The 21,234-nt window shown below is 43.6% G+C and overlaps 1 protein-coding gene across 1 annotated transcript in view; it reads left to right on the plus strand.

Annotated features, from left to right (window-relative positions):
• Window positions 1–21,234, plus strand: part of LOC138516425 (cytochrome P450 4V2-like) — a 539,828-nt gene that overhangs the window by 44,185 nt on the left and 474,409 nt on the right. Inside the window, exon 2 of the mRNA XM_069631544.1 lies at window positions 9,523–9,635. Within this exon, the coding sequence (XP_069487645.1) occupies window positions 9,523–9,635 (113 nt within the window). The remainder of the gene's footprint in view (window positions 1–9,522; window positions 9,636–21,234) is intronic.

The raw sequence follows: 21,234 nt of genomic DNA on the forward strand, positions 1-21,234 counted from the left end.
CAATGCAGAGGCCAGAATGCATCCTTGCCGTAACCCTCTGTAGGTCTTTATAGGGGTTGACAAGAGGCCTTCTAAGTTTAGTCTAATTTGGATACTAGTGTTAGTGTATAATGCATTAATTAATGCAATGATGTACGCAGGGGATTCTTCATAGATTCTTTTTTCTAACAGCTCACGAGAGACTGAGTCATAAGCTGAGCGCAGGTTAACGAACACGATATACAGAGGTTGTTTTTGCTTTTGATGATGTTCTTTAATTGATATTACTGTTAATAAGTTCACTTAGGACCCCAGCCCAGCAATGAACCCTGTGTGGCAAGGATCTCTCTTACAATTCTCCATCGCCCATTTATTAAAATCTCGTAGTATAAACCTCGCAAAAATGTTGCCAGGGGCATCCAGCAAGGCAATCGGTCTGACATTTAGTTTGACCCTTTTGAAACACTTGTGCATTTACAGGCAAAATCAGCAATGTGACCTGCTAATGATTATGCCTTTTAAAGGATCCATGAGACCATTCAAACTTCAAACTTTAGGTGTTAGCACAGAAAATGAAAAACGTTGTTATATCTAGTAAATTGAGTTTTGACCAAATGTTTTCCAGGATGAGTTGATGGAAAGTCTTGATTCTATGAAAGATACGGAGGTAAGCCTTATGCTTATCTTCCTTTTATTCCAACTTGAGCAGCGAATGTGAAACTGAACAAAATACAGCGTTCACAGAGCTAAATTTCCCTTCAACCCAGGGAAAATGTGTAGTCTATTCAAACAAACATGTGGGTCTGATCGACCAATCGCATTACCACGATAGCTCTGATACTGTCTTTCCTCCTTAATTGGCCCTCTTTCTTCAATGCCAGCCTGATAACGCTAGAACTTCTTGCCATTTCTCCCTCTTCACCAGCAAACAGCCTCTTTATTCTCGCAGTCCTCTCGTCCTCTCGTCCTATGCCAGCTTTCCTTTCAACCCTGAATCGAAAACATTGTTGATATGACTGGGCAGGAAATGTACCAGTAAAACCTGTTCAATCATTCTAACTTAATTAGCAATTCTCACTTTGTGTTCTTTTTCCCAGACAAAAGTTAATTAAACTTCATCCTAACAATGATCATCAACCCCCAACAACACATTTTCCATCGTCAACTTTACAACATTGTCAGATATGCCCCGGCCGGCTTCCTCCTTTTGGCCTGGGAGTGCCCAACAGTTAGTCAATTCTGGTCGGAAATGTTGTCCATGACCTCATTGATTGTCTGGGAATCTCTGGAACGGAGTCCCATTGTAGCGCTATTAGGATGTACAAAATCATGACAACCTGTCGCAAAGCGACTAGCGGGACTGCTCCTGGTTTTAGAGCGCAGAAGTGTAGCCATGTCGTGGGGACGGGGTTGACCACCCAATGCGCAATTGTGGCTGCAAGACATCGCCTATTGCCAGAACATGGACTCTGCCACTGCACGCTCGCCCCTTAGAGATTTGGGATCCATATATTCATTATTTAATGACAGCCGAAAACTGATAAAATGCTGCAAAGAGGGGAATGTTAACCAATGCCTTTATATGTCTGAAAATTGTGTTTCCGCTGTGGGGTTTAGAGTTGGGTATTCCTAGGGGTGACAGGGGCGGAAGGGAAGAGAACCGGACTGCACGTGTTGTTGATTGTTGATGTTATTAAATGCAAAAATAAAGTATTAAAAAAATGAAAAGCAAATAATTGTGCATAAAGGGTGGGATAATGCTCGCCTCAGTGTCGTTAGTAGCTTGATAGAAAGTCTTGATTCTATCTCGATTTTATCTTGGGAAATCTTCATTATATGCTAAAACAGGAGGTGAGCATTATGCTTGTTTTAAAGCCTATTATCCCTAACTAAGCGAGCTGCTCTATAAGCTGGAGATGAGTCTCTAAAGACTGATTTGCCAGACTAATATGCCATTTTCATAATGCATTCCAGACGTACTACTAGTTGAAAGTCTTTAGAAGCCATAGCTCCCCTCGCTGATTACGCCACAAATCTGTTTTTCTATACCAGCCTGTGCCAAGAGCCGGCGCCAAGGTAGGTGACGTGACCGGCTTGTGCAGCTTCCTAACTGCTATCGGCAGCAGACCTCTTGTCTCTGTCCCTGGGGTCTAGCGTGGCTTTTTCAAATGCTTTTATGCACCTTACCACGCACAACTTCTGGTGCCCTGAAAAAATTAGGGTAAATCACGGTCTTGGATTTGTCTTAATCCGCCTTAATATGTGAAAGAACCCTCTGACTGGAGAGTATGCCTCCCAGATCCAAGGCGCGAATGGCTGATATTGTCTTGCATGATAGCAAACCTAGCCGAGTCATCAGTTTACTAGACAAAGCCATGCGTGACAGTTCATCATTGTCTAGCCAAGACTTAAGAAACATTAGTACCATTTTTATGTCCCAAAGCTCCTCATATCGTGCTGGTGGATGCTTCCCTAGTCTAATCTTTCACAATGAGTATGTATTCCCTGTAATGTTAATCATGACTGCACCAATCTTGTAACTGTACCTTATGATATTGAACTGTGATGACTGTAGCTAGCGCCTAGATGCCTTTGGATTTGGTGCGCTCTACAAATGACAAAATAAATAATGCCTTTAAGCATGCAGCAAATTAAAGGATGCTCCCCCATTAGGATGCCTTCCGAGGCCGATGATCTGCTGAGATCGCTGAACAAGAAGCGAATACTATACTGTAACCCTCTCCTTCCTTTGATAACAAGGACAGGACATGTACTCTCTCTACTACAGGGCCTGAACATTGATGTAGGTACCATTCCATACACCAGCCACTCCATACTGTCCAAGGTGCTGCTTAGCATTTGGCAGTAGATTGTGCCCAGCTGCCTCTGATGAGGTTGGTAGCCATTTTAGAAAGTCCTTGCACTCCGAGCATGCCCTGAAATCCTCCAAGCTGCCACCTTCAGAGAACCTTTGGATATCAACAGATGGAACTCCCCCCTTGGGATTCCTGAAAAGACTGGGACACTGGAGAAGAACGATTGGAGAATATGAGGAAAGTTTTCAGAAGAACTGGAGACCAGACTTAAGAGGTACAAAATGGTGGTATCGGCACCATTTCTAAACATTCCTGTCGCATTTTCACCAGAGCCTTGGCTATGAGGATGAAACGGAGAAATGTGTAATTCACTCCTAGGGTCCAGGGTTGAAGGAACGCATCTGAGGCTGCTGCTTCCGGATCCGGTCTCTCGCTGAAAAACGTGGGTAACTGATCATTATTAAGTCCAGACACAAACAGATCTGTATGCAATGGACCCCACTGACGTAGCAAACTCGAAAAAACTCCTTTGTGTAACATACAGTTGCTGCTGTCTCAGGTACCTCGCCTTCCAGTCTGCCACCACATTTGACATCCCAGGAAGATTCTCTGTTGTAATGGATAGCTTCCTGTTTAGGCAGTAATGCTAAAAATACTTGCTATTTTGGCTAGGAATGTCGACTTTGTCCCAACTAGGTGATGTATTTCACTGCTAAGATGTTGTCCATCTTGAGCAGAAGACAACAGCTCACCGTCTTACTGCAAAGGATCCTGCTAAGAGCTCTAAGCAATTTATGTGTAGACTTAGCTCTTGATACAGCCACTTCCCTCCTAGCTAGTTCCCCCACCGGGCACCCCATCCTTCTCTGCTGGAGGCTGATTCTACGATCAGATCCAGAGATAACCCAAAAAGGGCCCAGCCATTCCATGCTTCTATTTGGTCCCACCACCAAAGAAGTTCCACTCTTGTTTCCTCCGAGACAGAGACCTGCTGAGTGTAAGAAACACTCCTTCTCAGGTGAGTCACTTCCATCCTTTGGAGGGCTTTGTAATGTAAGTGACCTAGAAAGATGGCCTGCATCGATGATTGCAAAAGGCTGATCACTCTGGCTAGCTCTCTCAAGGAGAACCGGTCCTTGTCCAGTACGTTCCAGATCCCTTTTGATTGTGCACACCTTCTGCATTGGCAGCCGAAGAGACATATTCATGGTATCTATTGTAAACCGGAGTAATTCCATCTATTGAGAAAGTGTTTGGACTGATTCCTCCAAATGTATGAGAAATCCCAGACTTTGCAGCCTCTCCATGGCTGTCCGCAATGCAACACTTCTTTGTCTTCTGCCATGATTATCCTGTCATCTAGATACAGAAAAAGACGACATCCTTCTTCCCTGAGCCTTTCCGCCAATGGTTTCATGAGGTTGGTGAAACACTAGGGTGCTAAAGAAGATGGCCCGAATGGCAGACTCGTCAATTCCCAGTGCTGACCCTCTATCCACACTTGAACCTAGGGGAATCGTCTGTTGGATGGGAATATTGCCACTATCGGGTACACATCTTTTTGATGGAGGCACACACAGCATTTAGATCGAGGCGCACCATCCAGTCTCCTGGTAGGAGGATATCTTGCAGCATATGAATTCCATCCATCTTGAAGTGTCTTTACAGGGTAAAGCTGTTTATAACTCTGGTGGATTGACTGGCATCGTCTTCTCTTTCCCCTTTATGAGAAATTGATTACTTCTGAAGCCTCCCTGCGGTTGAGCTGCTGATGCAATCACCCTTTTCCTTGCCAGCTCAGTCACCTCTTTGTCCAAAATCTTGTGGTCTCCCCACTGACGATCTCATTGGTGTTGCCTCTGCTTCTTGGTACGGCTCTGTGAAAAACTTGAGATGAAAACCCCCAATGGTATGCCTCACCCCTGCATCTCCTGAGAAAACACCCAAGGCTTCTTGCGTGCAGTTAGCCATCCTGCCCCCACTGGCTGCCTTTTCGCTGTGCTTATTGCCCACACCTCATGCTTGGTCTGGTTCTCTTGGTGCTCTCCTCCAGCTGCAGCCTCTTCCTCCACGACCCCTTGTTGGGAAGAAAGCATCAGCTTTCTGCTCCTGCCAGTACTCTAGAGCTGCTCTGTTGGTCTGGAACCTACGATCCATCAGTTAGCAGATGGAAAAGCGGCCCCTACCTATTCCGGCCCTTAGGAAAACCATAGAGAACACTCTCTTAATTGATTACTGCAGCTTTTCGAGTGCTTTGTAGGTTCCTACAAACGTGGCTAGTTCCTTCACCAACGCATCTCTAAAGAGCTGGCCCTTTGCCGTTGGTCTCTCCGCGGTAGAGACCAATTCCCCTAGTTTGGGATCTGTCTCTCCTCAGAGGAGGCCAATTCCCCTAGTTTGGGATCTATTTTAATCAAGTAGCTCTTCCTTCTTTCCACCAAAATGGCGCAATATGCATTCCCTAATGGGCATAACACCCTCTGTGCCTGTACCGCCAGTGTCTGAGGATCAATCGGAGTCTCTGTATCTATCGCACGCTCTGCCAAGTCTAGGATCTTGACTAATGGACCTCCTACATCTAGCTGCTTATCCTGACATGAGTTCCACACTCTGTCGATTCCTTTCTTTGGATCCTTGACGCTTTCCCCTAAGAACTCCAACATCTTAATGTCTAACTCTGGAGTCGCTGAGACTTTCCCTACTATCTCTGTCCATGGGCATTCCTCTCTCAGGCAACCTACTTCCTTATCTAGCACCTTGCGGGTGCTGGTCTTCAGGTATTCTGCTACCGTCAGTGACTGCATCCATACTTGGACTCGGGTTGTACTTAACTCCGCCGGGTTCAACCTCTCTGATCCTCCATCCACTTATGTGAAGTCATCATGTGGGATCTGCTCTGCCGTCTGCCCTTACTGATTGAAAGGCCTGCGCTCCGGCGAATCTGTCCCCTGACTTGACGCAAGTGAGTCCTCTTCCTCATCTAGCCCTGCTTTTTCTACCTCTGGGTCCCATGGTCTCGTGCATGGTTCACCTCTTATCCTTCAGGTAGGCCTCCTTAAGCCTACTAAACGCGCCTGAGATGCTCGAAACTGCCTTACTTATCTGCGTCTGTCCATCACCCAGGTGGGTGGGGGGTCGTAGAGGCCTTGGCCCTCTTTCGGGCGACATTGCTACCCCCTTTTGGAGCAGTGTCTCCTCTTGTGTGACCTTCCCTCACAGTTGGACCTCTCGTTGTCCAGCCTTAGATGGATCAGCATGTCAAACACTGCTCTCTTGATTTGGTCTCCACTGACCAGCCCAGGAGTCAGTAAGTCTAGCACCACTAGGGGGTCCGGCGGTTAGGCAGTCTTCTGCTCTTTCGCTCGGGACCATTCTGAATTGCTGCACCAAGGGTCCAACCTTCCTGCAGTCACAGCAATTATGACTGCCGTAGGAAGGAGAAGCCTAGGACTGGGCTCTTGGCTATTTGCATCAATAGCGGGCCTGCACTTGGTAGTGCAATGGCCTGCGGCACGCCACTCTGCCGGGCATGCCCGTGGGATGAAGGGAAACACTTTCTCTTTTGCTCTCCACTCCATGACTAGAGCTTGAGCGCCCCATATACTTACCGCACGCCCTGAAATAAAAGCAATCTCACTGTGTTGACAGCCCAATCATACACACTCATACGCCCCTCACCCCCACGGATATGAAGTCAAGGGAACTTATCTGCTGCTCGAGCAGAGCAGAAAGAGGGCCAATTAAGGAGGGAAGACCGTGTCTAGCTGTTGTGGGAACGTGATTGGTCGACCAGTTCCACACAGTGGCCGAAGTGTACGAAAAGAAGTAGTGGAACTCTGTTCCGTACCTGCCGGCACCTAGTGCCCACAAGCCCCATCACCATGCCCCCTGCCATGCACTATACAAACCCCCAAACACATGCGACTGATTTTTAAGGGAACGTTTCAAGTTCTTCTTACATTTTTATTTTAAAACTAAAACATTCCTGAACGGTTTCTTTCTAAAATAAAAAATATAGGAACATTACATTTTATTTAAAAAAAAATAGAGGAGCACCGCTCCCAACTGCTCCCGCCCACTTCGACCACTGGTTCCACATGTTTGTTTGAACGGACTACAATAATTTCCCGGGTTGAAGGGAAATGTAGTTTTGGGAACGTTCTATATTGTTCAGTTTCACGTTCTCTGCTCAAGTCAAAAAGTTAAAATATAAGACGACAAGCATAATGTTCCCCTCCTGTGTTGACATAGAATTTAAATGTACGAGAGGGACTTGTTTAACGCATCAAAATCCTTAAAGCACAAACTGAAATTAAATAAGAGCTATAATGCTATAAACATTTAAGCAGGGTGCAAAATGTGCACTTGACCCTACTCCCTGGTTAGTGATATTTGACTCTTGGCGAGTAAGAAATGGTGTGTTGTGTGTATCTATAGAATTGAGGAGGCGAGTGAATTTATATGAATGACCAGTTTCTTGCTTCTTGAATTTTTTTACCCCCGTTTAAGAACCATCAGTCTAAATGTACAAGATAAGGTCTCACCATACATGAATGCACAATTTGAAAAAGTGGACTTTAAAACGGGAAATAATGTTTTGGAAGAATGTATTCTAGGCAGCTGCAGAGTGCATTCAAGAGAAGCAATTGGCAGCTCCCTAGAATTCTATCAAATGCTACAATATTTTGGGGAAAACATTTAGAACCTGCTTCGCGCAATTATTTGCAGCAGGTCGTGGATTCAGATAAGATGGCCGATTGCAAAATACCGAGTTGCACGCATGTAGTAATCTGATCCAAGCTTCAGAATGAATCATAACTACATGTTTCACCTTTTACATGAAAGTATATTAACCACATTATAGTAGGAAGTTGCTCATGCTTTAAATTCTCCTTTTTAAAATCGGTCAGATGAGTTAAATGTCTCTCAAAGCCCTGTGGCAGCATATCTGGAAATATTTGCCCTTTCACTGGGAAGCAGCATTTCTTCCCAAAATCATATGGACCTAGCATTCTGGGTTCCTATTTATAGGTGGTTTGTAGCACGTGCATGCAAGTATACACGACCAATGCACATCGCATGAGACCAGCTGATGGATGGATGGATGGAGAACAAGGGATATGCACAAGTGTAAAGATGAGAAGAACAATACCAAAAAAGGTGAATCTGAAAGCTGCTTTGGTTTCTTCTGGACTGAGATGGAATGAGGGCAGAGAGTTCCTGAGTCCTTGGGCCTGCACTGCGAACAAACTGAATAATGGGCGTTGTTTTCCAGGGCTTGAAGTGACCATGGGCGTAGAACTGGAGCATTGGGAAGTCCTTGATGTTGGACGAATCGTGAAGCAGGATCAAAGATAGGTGGGACAATTGTGGTCCAGATTACTTTACATTTGCTTAGCACAAGGGTAGTTTTCACAGTAAAGTATTTGTGCTAATGTGATTCTGCATGCTAAATTGCATCTGTGCTTGCACACGCGTACATTAATCGGGCCCCTGGTGTGGTGAATAGCTCTGAGTGAAGCAGGGAGATTTTAAAGGTGTGAGATGTAATTATGAGTCTGAGATTAGATTGTTCTGATGCTTTTGTTCAAGATGGAATGCAGCTTGCCAGTAGAAGATTGGGGAAGGTAAATGTACAGCATGTTGGAGTACTCCACTGCCTAGGACCTGGTCATTGAGAAGGCAGGAAATATCCCACATGCGTGGCTCCAAATATATCCGAAATGACTCCTTTTAATGAATATCCCAGATCATGGGAGTTGGCACTGATACTTGTTTTATCCTAATTTCTTTTTGTTTTATTGCAATCTATCCGCATAGGTAAGATGTCTGGAATTAGAGGTCAGAGCTCAAATTAAATATCTACAAAAGTGACTTGGTGAGGCATGATGGAACACACAGGCCATTGCTTGACCGCCATACAAAGGGATGAAAAGGAGCTGTGACAGGAATCTAGTGCGTAAAAAGCCTTACGCAAGGTTTTTGCGCATTAGATTCCAGTTACGTGCCCGTTTAAATTGAGCTCCAAATAGTTTTGAGAAAGTCCAACTCGGACACGTGGGTGAGACTGTACTCTTTGAGTGGGGAGGTATGGTTAGGGGTTGCCTGGCTCTAGTATTCTCACCTCTGATTTGCCCTATCTCTGGACCAGGCCCACACTCCTCATTGCCACGCCACATGCTTGTTCTTCCACCCACCCTGGGGTCCACCCCTTCAGCTCTGGGTCTTCTCCCTAATAGTAGGTCGCTTCCAAAGTTTTCTTTAGACTTTCCACCAACCACCTTTTTATACTCTGCCTTCTTCCTGATGCAACCCAACCTCCTCTTCATCTCTTCTCCAACCTCCTCCTTGACTACACCTCCTTATTGATGCAACCTAACCTGTTTAGACTTTCCTCCTTCAACAACTTCTCTCCCTCTGTTTATCTTCTACCCCTCCCTCCTCCACCGCACGTTTCTCCTGCAGCTTCTTCATTCTCCCACTGAGGTCCTTCTTGTCGCTTTAACTCTTGCTCCAAACACCTTGCAACCACTTCTCCAACACTCCACGGACTGACTGAGTGGAGAGCTATAGGCATTGGTTCACTTTTTTCCTGTATTTTCACACACCTTTTGGCGTTTCGATAGTGGCTCTAGAAGTATTTTTCACCTGCCTTTCATGCAACTTAAAAGCACAATTTGATGTTGCCAGTTGGACATGGATTAAATCAGTGTGTGTTTCCTTTCAGATTTCTTTGGTCAGATTGTGGAGTTTACAGAGAACTTCAGAGACCAACCTGTGATGAAACTCTGGTTAGGACCTCTGCCTTTTGTGGTGTTGTATCACGCAGACACAGTTGAGGTAAGTGTGATGTTTTTATAAGATGTTTCATTTTTATTTATTAATTTAATTTGTTGACCACGCCCAGACCCAGAGGTAACATGGCGCTGGCACATAAACACAGGAATAAACGGTAAATGGGCAAGTCTCATGGAAGGCGGGGGCAGGTAAGGAGGAGCCTTAGCCATAGTTTTTGAACAGCAGAGTTTTCATTTTCTTTCTGATGGTTAGGTATGAGAGTTTGTCTTGGATGCAGGGTGGTAGGGCGTTCCACCAGGTGGATGCAATGACAGGGAAACTAGCTTCTCCAGCTCTCTTCCTTGTGAATCTGGATGTAGCTACGGTCAGAGCAGCAGAAGGTCGCAGGCAGCATGGTATAGATTTATTTGTAGATGCGCTGGATGAGGCAATTGGGTGCAGCGTTGTGGATGCATCTGTGAGTTATCAATAAGATCTTGAACTCCGTGCAAGCTTTGACGGGCAACCAGTGGGCCTCATACCTCGCTTGAGAGATGTAGTCAGTTTGCTTCATGCCCCAACCCACCCGAAGGGCATTGTTTTGAATCAAATGGAGCTTAGTTATGTTCTCGGACAAGGTGCCAGAGATGATGGCGTTACAATAATCCAATCTGCTGCCAATGATGGCCCTGGTTAAGGTAAGGCAGTAGAGTTCAGCATCTAGGTAGATGCCCACGGTATTCACATGACTTCAGAGACGGTGGTAGTGTTGCTGTCGATGGCGTACGATGCAAACGCCTGGTCCAGGTGTTTGAGTCGAGAAAGGGAACCCACAATCAGAAGCTCTGTTTTATCATTGTTCAGGCAAAGATGATGTTCGGCCATCCAGGCTTGGATGATGCTTTAAACATGAATGATATTGGGGGAGCATAGGGTGTGGTTCCCAGTGTGTTTCAGCAGGATTTGGGTATCTGCAAAGTTTGTACAGGGAATTTTCAGGTTGTCGAGGTGGCAAACAGGGGCTTGGTGTACTTATTGTAGAGGGTGTGGGATATGCAAGAAGATTGCAGGACACCATATGGTATGGGGATGGGGTCGGCAGCTTCAGAGCCTGTGAAATCCCTAGAGAACCGCTCGCTGAGAGAGAAATTGATCCAACTGGCAGCTTCTTTACAGTAGTGGAAATGGAAGGTAAGGTGTAGGCACAGGCTGTCATGGTCCACGAGATCAAAGACTGCAGAGAGGTCAAAAAGGAGGATTTGGAGTTCTCGAGCATCACTTATACTATCCAGCTGGATCTTGAGGTCGAGGAGGGTGGCCTCCGGGCTATGTTTGGGTCTGAAGTCAGATTGGCGTGAGCCAAGGAGGCTCTGGTCCTCCAGGTGAGTTTGGAGTTGGGTGTAGGCAGTGCAATCAAGTATTTTAGGTATGTATTGTACTGAGGGTGGAGTTGAAGGAGTATTTTTCTTTTTTAAGTAGGGGTGTCACCCAGGCTTCTATGATTTAGGGACCTAGCTGGAGGCAAAAGAGGCATTGATGAACTTGGAGAGGCGGGTCAGGGCACATTTTGATGATCTGGGCGGGGCAGATGTCTCCTTTGCAGTTTGATGGTTTGAGTTGCTGGATGATGGTAAGGATGTCGGAAGGTGTGACTGTGGTGAAGTGAAAGGGGGCTGGGGTGGTGGTGGAGTCAGCTTGGTGAGGAGCCGACACGTCTTTGACACAGAGCATTGTTTTCTTTAGGATGTTTTTTCCCTTAAGCTTGTGGGTTTTGTTAGCCAGTGCTGATTGGACGACTGTGCACCAGGCCTTATCCTTGGGGGAAACAGGCAGTGGGGAGTGCTGGGGATTCGAGTTCTTTAAAGATTTTGTAAAGCTCTCTGGTGTTGGAGGTGGCTTTGCTAAGCCTACTGTTGTAGATTGTGGATTTGGTTGAAATAATGGCCGCTTTGTAGGTTTTGGCAGTGGAGAGGAAACCCTCTCTAAGGAGGGGTTATTTTTCCAGAGGTGTTCCTGAGCTCGTTTGTGTCTGTTGAGGGTGAGTAGTTCTTACAAAGGACGCGTTCAATCGAAAAGGTTTCCACAAATGTTACTATTAACACGTGTCTTTAGGCTGATCCATGCATCAAGTCCAAAGTAGGTTGTCGTAAAATGTTCACTTTTCAGATAGATGCTTATTAAAATGTGCTGCTCAAGTTCTTCTCGCCACTTGATACAAACGTTAAGAAATGTAAGTTTGCTGTGACATTCTATGTGTGGTGGTAAGATGTTTGGACACTTTTTTTTATTAATCAGTTGTTAGTATGCTTTTAGCTTTACCCTTCATTAACAATTGTCATTTCCATGTACTGGGATTGTACCCAGTGTATATCAGGGATGGGGGTTAATCAAATGATTATGAAGGATCAGTTCAGAAGCACGATAGATGGAAGAGAAAATTGAACATAGACTTTCAAGGTAGAAAGAAAACGTCATGGAGGGGAAATCATTACTGCTACTATTTTGGTAGACCTTGCGGAAGCAAGTTCGATAAATCTCTAATAAAGCAACCTAGACTTGTTTATTGCTGTCCATCTCTAGAGATGTAGACACACGGGCAGAATATCCCCATTCCCAAATTGTGGCCCCAAAGCACACACTTATCCACAGTGCAAGCTCTACATTTAGTTGGTTACATTAACAAGGAACATCCTCCGACCTTACGAGGCATGGCTTTGCTGCACGATGATACACCTGCACAATTGCAGTCACCTCGGAAGCGACGGTTTCCGCCCAGCGTGGATCGCTCCATCTTGTGTAACATGCCACGGTCTGGTGACCAGCACCCACCTGACCGCTATGCCAGCTCTCGGCTGAGTATGCCTCGTCTTCATGTTTGTCACGTATCACTGGGCTTGCCTATGTCCTGAGCAGACGTTAACGCCACAGAACACTGAAAGCCCACTGGGCTATGCTGCTGCAAGTCCATTCTGCCCAGCCGCGGTTTGACTGTTTCATCCCTTTAATCGTGACTGGGGTGCTGCTATGCCTGGTACAGGTGCTCGGTCAGTACTTCTGATAAATCGTTGCAAAGTGTCGGTTTGTACAACCTATTGCATTAGGGAAGATGCAATAAAAAATAAAATATATAATATATTCAGGTTGAGCTGCTGTCCAAGAGTGAGAGCCGGATCAAGAAATGATAGTGCAGTCTTAAACTTTTTAAAACCAAAGTAGTCATGCAATGAGAATGATCTCACCACCTTCCCCTGAAAGCTTTGGAATTGCATATTTCTATAGAATCTGAAAACCCTTTGCTACCAGCCAGCATTTCTGTCTGACAATATTTCCTCAATCTTTTATTGTACTAATTAATATATCTGATTGGGGGGGGGGAGGCTGAGGATAAGACACTCTGGCCAAATGGCATAGTTTATTTTGTAGATCAGTGTTGTGCAACACAATAGGTCAAATGCACAGTTTTAACACATTATACTGCATACATAGAATTCTAGTTGATCTTCCTTGCTGAACTAATACATTTCTCTCATGCCAAGGAGCATGAAGCGAAGGACGCGCGTTTAGGACCGTGGGTGTGCTGTAGTAGTGTTTTGGAGGCCCCGTAGAGCCCAGTGTGCATATTTGGGCTCACTTGCGAACCCCCCCTTCTCTCTTGCCCCCTGCCATTGCTTCTGTTCTCACTTCAGGTAACCAATACTTTACCATCTTAACTTTAGGCTCTGTGATGTATTTATTGTTTAAGTGTCTGTTTCAGACCAGCTCTTCTGCCCTAGGGGATGACTTGGGATTCCATGACCACTAACTCCCATCCCCACACCACACCCCCCATCCCATAATTGTTGCACTGAGACTCTAGGAGCAAACACTGATGGAACAGGCATGAGCAACGTTCGTTAACTCTGTATAGTTAAGCGGTGCAAAAGCTGCACTTTCGGTTTGCAGCAGGTAACCGTCCGTTTATTTTCATTGCCATGGAGGGAAACCACCAGACAGAGTATCCCCCTCTGAGAAAGTCAGCCGTTTGTAATCAGAGCAATATAATGGTTCCCATGAGTTTGTAGAAAGCAACATTGGGCTGTGTCTTGCTTGTACATCGCCCACTTCATTTGGCTACCTGTATCCTCTCTCGCTTAAGCATGCTTTTCTGCACTCCTGCCTCTGCAGGGCCTCATGGGTCCTGCCTCTTTCTTTTTGCAATGCAATTCGACCTTTCCTGCACTAACACACAAAGCTACCCTTCTAATGCCTAATTTCGTGGTGGTTCCACTGGGAAATGATTATGCAAGTCATCATTCCCTGTTTACACGATGTAGACGCTGAGATCGCTGGATCTAGTTTTATAAATTAATCTTTTTTTACGCGCTTAATACCAGAGATTAGTTTCTAAGTTTGGGGCCGGGATTCGAACCTGTGTTGCTCTGCGTCATTTTGCCATTGCCCCTGAGCTATAACCTATTCCTCAAGATTACAGGCAGTTTCTACATTGTGGGACACTTCTCGAGGTTCTATACGCTTTTCTGCACTTAATGTAAACTACAATACAACGCCAACCCTGGCTGGTAGCTGCAGCAGCGAGCATTGCCACACACGTTTCAAGTTCACTTTCTATCTTGAAATTGGTGTTGCAGTTCAATGCAACTTGATGAACATTTCCAAATCGCTGAATGACCCAGTTTTCAGAGTACAGCGTGCTGTAACTATACAGGATTTTGCATACAGCACACATGCCGACAAGGCTAATGGCCCATTTGACACATCTGTTCTCCTCATCTTTTCTGTACTGTGGCAGTGGGCGTTGCCAGATACTAAAGGCGAGGCTAGTTCAAATTGTTTGATAAAAGGAGAGGATTTTTTTCCCCCCGAATTGTTTTCAGTTGACATGGGTTTTCTGAATGGGTAAACGGATCCTTTAACTTTTCCATGACCTCGGCACTGTTATCTGCACTGATAACATATCAGTGTCAAAGTTCGTATACGGGGCCAGTGCCAGTTTGTGCGTGGCATGGTTTATCTCATCCCCAGTTATGCACACGTCTCTTGTGTCACTGGAGTTCTTCAGCCATGAGAGTTGTCGAACTTCTGTAATGTATGTCCCGTTTCATTAGACCATCTTGACCATTAAATGTCTGTATAGTCTAAAGAAGATTTTCCAGGATGCACATTGATAATGCACTTGGTTTTAATTGTATTACGGGTATTTATGGGACAGGAAACTGGGCACAAAGGAAGCAGAGTGCTGTGCAAGAAGTAGGACAAGAAAAAGCCAATAATATACACCTACTACTACAATATTCAGATCTAGAATTATCAGAGTATGCATCTTTAAGTAGTGGAGTGTACATTTGATCTTTCAAATGTCTTGGAGAATTCTGACCAGGCAGCGCATTGAAATAAAGCCACGGATTGAGCCCTTGGTATTGGCTGGTAACGGGAGATATATATATATATTTTTAATTTGGTCAGTTGATACATCAACTTTTCAAATTTCCATTACAAATACAAAAAGTGTTTCATTACAGCAATTTAACTTATTAACAATAAACATTAATAAAAGACTGATTTCAATCACAGAGTGCTTCACTTACATTAAATTCTCTATCAAAAATCTAAAAGGTTATAAACATACAGAGTTCGGTTATCTGTCGCATTTCATGTTTTCTTTTTTTCTTGTTTTCACCTTTTATTGTTTTCCTTTTACCCAATCCTTTGGCACTCATATTCGTAGTATACGCATCATCTACAGATCCTCTTAGTGCAATTGGTAGGTGTTTATCTATTATGTTATCAACATATAAAGTGGGACTGCAAATTCATTCTAAGTCAATGTCGTTATAAAATTCATCACACATTAACGGTGGTAGAATGATGTCCAGAAATTGAACAATTGCAATCTGTATTGTGACTCTAGGATTCAAGAATAACACTTGCCACTTTTCGCGCTGGGTTACATGATTCTGAAACACCACTTTACTCTTAAAGCATTTGCTTCTTGCGCTGCATATTGCCTCACAGTCGACTAATAAGTGCTGTAATGTTTGTTTGGTTGGTATTCAAGCAGTAACTGCAATAATTTTGCTCAATAGAGAAGATTTTTATCCGATATAATGTCTCGAGTTGTCCACAAATTGAGCTTGAATCTCGTATATTTTCTGCAGACCATTGTGCATGGATGTTTGATTAAATAATTGGCTGTTACCCCATGTTTTTTGGTGCCAAACAAATAGATATCAAGATTTTTATGCAGCGAGCATCTCGTGAAGTTTTCCGCCCAATCGTGCTGAAAGAACTTTATCTTAGGTCAATCGGGATTTGCAATCAATAATTGTATAGAGACACCAGCATTACGTAAAACGCCAGTAATGTGCTCGCACCATTTCAGTGGAAAATCATTTTTCGATGTGAATAGATTATAGGCTGCTATCTGGAATATGGACGGTTCGCCTACATTTTCCAGAGATTTCCGAAAATAGGCGCACTGCTTCCATGATACATGCGAGTAAAGTGAAGTAAGCCCTATTTCATAGCGAATTAACGCAAGAGGCGTGATATTAGGTGATTGTAAAACTCGTTTCCAATATGTCGCCTCTATATAATCCCAAAAAACTTGCGTTCTTTTTGTAAAGTGGCTTTGACACCATATAACAAAATTGGAGTGACTTTCATTTTGTAATATATGATGATATGTTTCATGGAAAACTTGCCAAATTTCTTAATTAGTATTTTAGTTTGGGACACCAATGATTGTAGCTTGATTTTCAGTTCACACGTATATTGCATTATTGATTTTTTGTGTTGGATTGTCACACCGAGATACCTATATTGGCTTGTATTTACAAGTTTGTGCTGCTGCAAATGCCATTTATACTTGTGCATTTTGGATTCCCGACTGGGATTACATTTAAGTATTTGAGTTTTCAATTTGTTGATACTAAGATTGTTGATCTGAGCATATGCATCAAGCTGCTCCAACATATTTTGCAGACTCATCGGTGTCTGTGACAGGAGTACCGGGTCATCCATGTATAGTACGTATGGAACTTGCTTTGTTCCAATTTTTGTGGCATCCCCCACACAATCAGTAAGACAGTCACCTATGTCCAATATAAAAAAATTTAACAAAAATGATGCTAAGGCACAACCTTGTTTCAGGCCGCTATGTGTTGCGATTGAAGGTGTGAGCATACCGTCTAACGAGATGCGCACGCGCATTGAAGTGTTTGTGTGAAAAAGAATGATCAATGAGGAAGGCCAATTATGTTTTCTTAGTTTTGAGAGAAGCATGGATCGGTCGTTCGAATCAAATGCGACTTTTAAATCCACAAATCCTAAATATAAGCGTTGCTTCGTGATAGTTGATGAGCTTGTAGCAAAGAATGCAAATATGTTAGGGATTGTACCCAAGCCCTTCACGAAGCCCGCTTGCAGAGGATCTAGTAACGAGTTCTCTTTAGCCTAAACCTTCAATTCCTTGAGTAATATTCTACAGAAAGTTTTTCCGGGTGCATCCAACAGTGAAATTGGCTGATAACTGTCTGGTGGGTGTCGGTCACCCTTTTTATAAATCTGCACAGTTATTGCTTCCGTCCATGTTTGTGGCAATGTTTGTGTGTTATTAACAGCGCTGAAGATTTAAATTAATATGGAAACCCATATCTCTGGATGCATTTGCATGACGAAATTGGACAGGCCGTCTGGCCCAACTGCTTTTGATTTACTGGCAGTCTTAATTAGATCTAGAATCTCACTTTCGTCAAAGGATAGATTGAAGTTGGCTAAAATGAGATACCCACTGATGCGTACTAACTGCAGTGGTTTGAGTAACGATTTGTTGTTGACCCGTGGCTTAGTCCATTATTGACCATATATTGGCAATGTTCTTACTGGCCAAAGTGTGCAACATTTTAGTTCCATCTCTTTGATATAGCGCAGATCTTTGTCCCTTGACCCAGTTCCTATACTGATTGCGTAATTTTTTGGGGAGAACCGTTCTGATAGCCAGAGGATGCTTAGCGAGTTTTCTTAACTCGGCGTGATATGCCGTTTTCTTCGACCGACGACCGAGTCATATTGTCCAAGACATGCAGATGCTTTCGTCTTGGGTTACTTGACAATTTAGTTTGCTGAAATGTCTGAATAGCATCACTATAAATGATGCCGAAATTTTCTAGTGAGTTATTGTCACCCGCTTTTGATGTTTCTAAGAGTTCATTGAAATGAATTAAAGCATCCTCCGTCCATCAAAGTCGGTTTCCTACTGCATTTACCACACAACAACCCTTAGTAGGCATCTTTACAACACAGTTGTGATCAGGCTGTGAACCCCATTCCATTATTAACAAATTATGGTCACTTGCATTGGTGTTAATGACATAACATTTTTGAACATCTGCCATAGTTTCATATTCACATAAATATAATCTATGATCGATACCAATGTACCTTTGTGCCAGGTTGGTGCTGGTGGTATATCTGATGCAAATGTACCATTAAGAACATGTAAGCCTCTGTCAAATATTAAACCTTTCCATCGCAAAAGTCTCTGGTTAACATATTCACTCATATTGTCCAAACACTTTAAGTTCAGGTCGCCGGCTAGAATGAGATGCCTAGTGTGGTTGTCTTCCACTTCTAAATCTAGTAGGTAGTTCAAATCTTTAAAAAAAAACAATCATCACTTATGGGCACAGGATTCCAATACACATTCAATACAGTGTATCTGTCATCACCAGCTTCCATACCAACCATCATCATATAATCATTCGGCATTGCCCATAATTTGGCTGTGAGTCCATATTTGATTTTCACAGCAGTGATGAGCCCAGACATAGGCCTATCCATTGTTGACTTAAAAGCTGGATTCAAGAAAACCTCCTATCCTACCCATATTGGGACGGAAAGTAGCCATGTTTCCTGTAAAAGTACTACATCATAATTATTTAATTGATGCTGATTAGTATTGACCAGATGTTTGTATCCTCTTGAATTCCAACTAACGAGGGAAAGAGGTTGGTTGTTTACAGGAGAGCCTAGTTACTTCTGTTGCATGTTATGTTGGCAAATGCATTGACTATTTGGTGTGTTATTACACCCTTCTGTGATCCTACTGATACTCAATTGGGGTTGATTCTGAGCAGTTGCTGACTCTTGTTTTGTAGATTGATCGTGGCTCAGATGGAAACCCAATTTCGACAGGGATTCTTTTACACCCCAGATTAGGTTCTGTACTACTCTGGAATTCAGAGTTTCACAGTATTCAAATATTTTATTTTTTATTATAATTTTTTTTTTTATGTCCGGAAATTCAACCAATACTAAATCAGCTGATCTGATATCTTCTAATGCTTGTATTTCAGAAAATATCGCCATCACCGCCCTACGATTAAGGTCGTATTGAATGGAAGGAGAGGGTTTACAGGATAATACTAAGGAGAAGGACGCTGGGTCTTTCTTTTTACTGATGGATTTTTCGTTTCTCAGGTTTCTGCTCTCAGCCTTTTCAGTTTTAGCCACACTTTGATTTTGTGAGTTGATGGTCTTAAGATTTCCCAGCGCATTCTCAATTAGGCGAGTGACCATCCCCGAGAGAACATTCATCGACTGAGAGTCGCTTGCTTGTGTACTTATTAATTTATCCTGATGTGGCATACTTTGTATAGATTTATCAGGCCTAATTTTGGAGTCATTATGTGTTTCGGGAGCCTTCAAAGGTGCATTTACAACTCGCAATTCTGGAGATGGAATCTGTTTCTCCAGAGTAGTATTACATGATGGACAGGGAATAGACGTGATCGGTGGTGTTGGCTCTCGGGTTTTATTATAGATTTCAACGCGCCGCTGAATATGCCCCGACATGAAGGTGTCCACTGCTTTTCTCATTTCTCTTTTCTCTTGGCTCTCAGAGGGCATCAGATTTATAGTACTCTGTTGTTGGGTCACACCTTGGATCTGACTATCACGGTTCACGTTAGAGTTATATGGCTGAAGTATCAACTGGATTCGATTGCTTCATCATTTTAAGTAGTTCATCTAAGGGAGGATAATTCAGAGCATGGGAAGGTTGGAAAGCTCCTAGACTCATTTTATTTTTGATTAGTGATTATAGAGAGTATTTCTTTTTGCTTTTTTAGGACACAGCCACAATATTTTTTTTGGGCAAGTATACCGTCTTGATGAACCGTTTTGTACATCCATTCCCCATTTGTTTCATGGCGCTCATGTTTTTTGGTAATTTTACCACCGGGGGTTTCTTATTTTGTTTTTGCTGTGTCTTGTTTGTTTTTTTTTTCCTTTCTCTCCATTAAACCCTGTATTCAGTGGCTGTTGTACGTCCACTGTACTTGATACCTTCCTATTTTCAAGGGGCTTGGAAGAGATTGAATTGAAAATGGAATAAAGATTCCCCTGGGAAGGCGTTGCATGCCTATCGGAGTCGCTTGCGCTAATTTTTTTTTTTTGGGCAACTGATCGTTATTCCCTGAAATATCGTATAATGGTGTTTATACAAGGAAGTACACTTGTGAACTCACTGCTCGCTCCACTTTTTGGAGGTGCGGGCGCATGTGACCTTCCTTCGGTTTCATTATTAGTTTGGCATGCAATAGAGACTACAGGCGTTTTCAGTGGGAGAATTGATAGATTGGGAGGCATATGAGCTTGTGCTCCCAATTTTGTCGGCTCCTGTATTGTCCGCATTTTGAGCATGAAAGCTTGAAAGCTTCCTGTAATGACAATCGTTTATCAACCGAGTCATAGATTTTATTAAGAGTCTGTATGGCTAATTTTATTGCCTGTAGAGCGACATCAAGTGTTGAATCAGATTTACTTGTGTTCAAGGACGTGTTGGTCCCGTGTGTATGAGTTTGTGTTCTACTAATCTCTATACTTGAGGTAGAAGTAACAGTTACTGCTGTTGAATGTGAGGCCTCAGTGAACATTAATGGAGATTTAGAAAGATTTTCAGATAACATTTTATCTGAGAACACCGAGTGATTGAGGTCTAAGTCGATGACAGCAACGTCCTTTGCGGACGGAGTCGAGTAAATAGATTCTGTTGGTTGCACTGTGTTTGAAATGCTCTCTAGCATTGCCGTATCTGAGATGGAATGGTGAACACTTGGGGTTTTCTCCAAGCATTCTTGTTCTGTTTTTTTTTTTTTTTTTTTTTGGTGATTCCTGAAGGGGCATATTGGGTGGTTCATTGGCTAGCTCCCTGTGTTGCTCAGGGGGCGAGACCATTTCCCACCTGCTCTTAGCTCTATGAGCCGATAAGGAACCACTACAGAACATTTGGCTATCCATATTGAGCGAGCCCCCTCTAGTTACTTTGCTTCTGACTGGCGTGGAATTTAGAAGCATTAAGGTATGATTAGGTTGTGTTGGGTTCGATGTGCTAGATGATAAAAGTAGACTGGGTGGCATACCTGTTTTTAGGGAGAGTACCTTCATGTTGTTGGGACTCAATCCAGCCACCTGATCAGTTTGCAACTGTTTGAAATGCACGCCAAAAGAAGCAGAAGTGCTCAGAGTCCTTCCTGCCTCACCGCTTCGACGCGGCGAAGAGGCAGAGAGGTACTTGCTGGTACTTCGTTCGGTGCACGGGTGCAGGTGCGCACGCACGTCAGGTTATGTAGACGGCCAAAAAGTAGGCGTGGCTTCCGCGCAC

The sequence above is a fragment of the Ambystoma mexicanum genome, chromosome 6q, assembly GCF_040938575.1.
Source record: "Ambystoma mexicanum isolate Mex_15411 chromosome 6q, UKY_AmexF1_1, whole genome shotgun sequence".
Taxonomy (NCBI): domain Eukaryota; kingdom Metazoa; phylum Chordata; class Amphibia; order Caudata; family Ambystomatidae; genus Ambystoma; species Ambystoma mexicanum.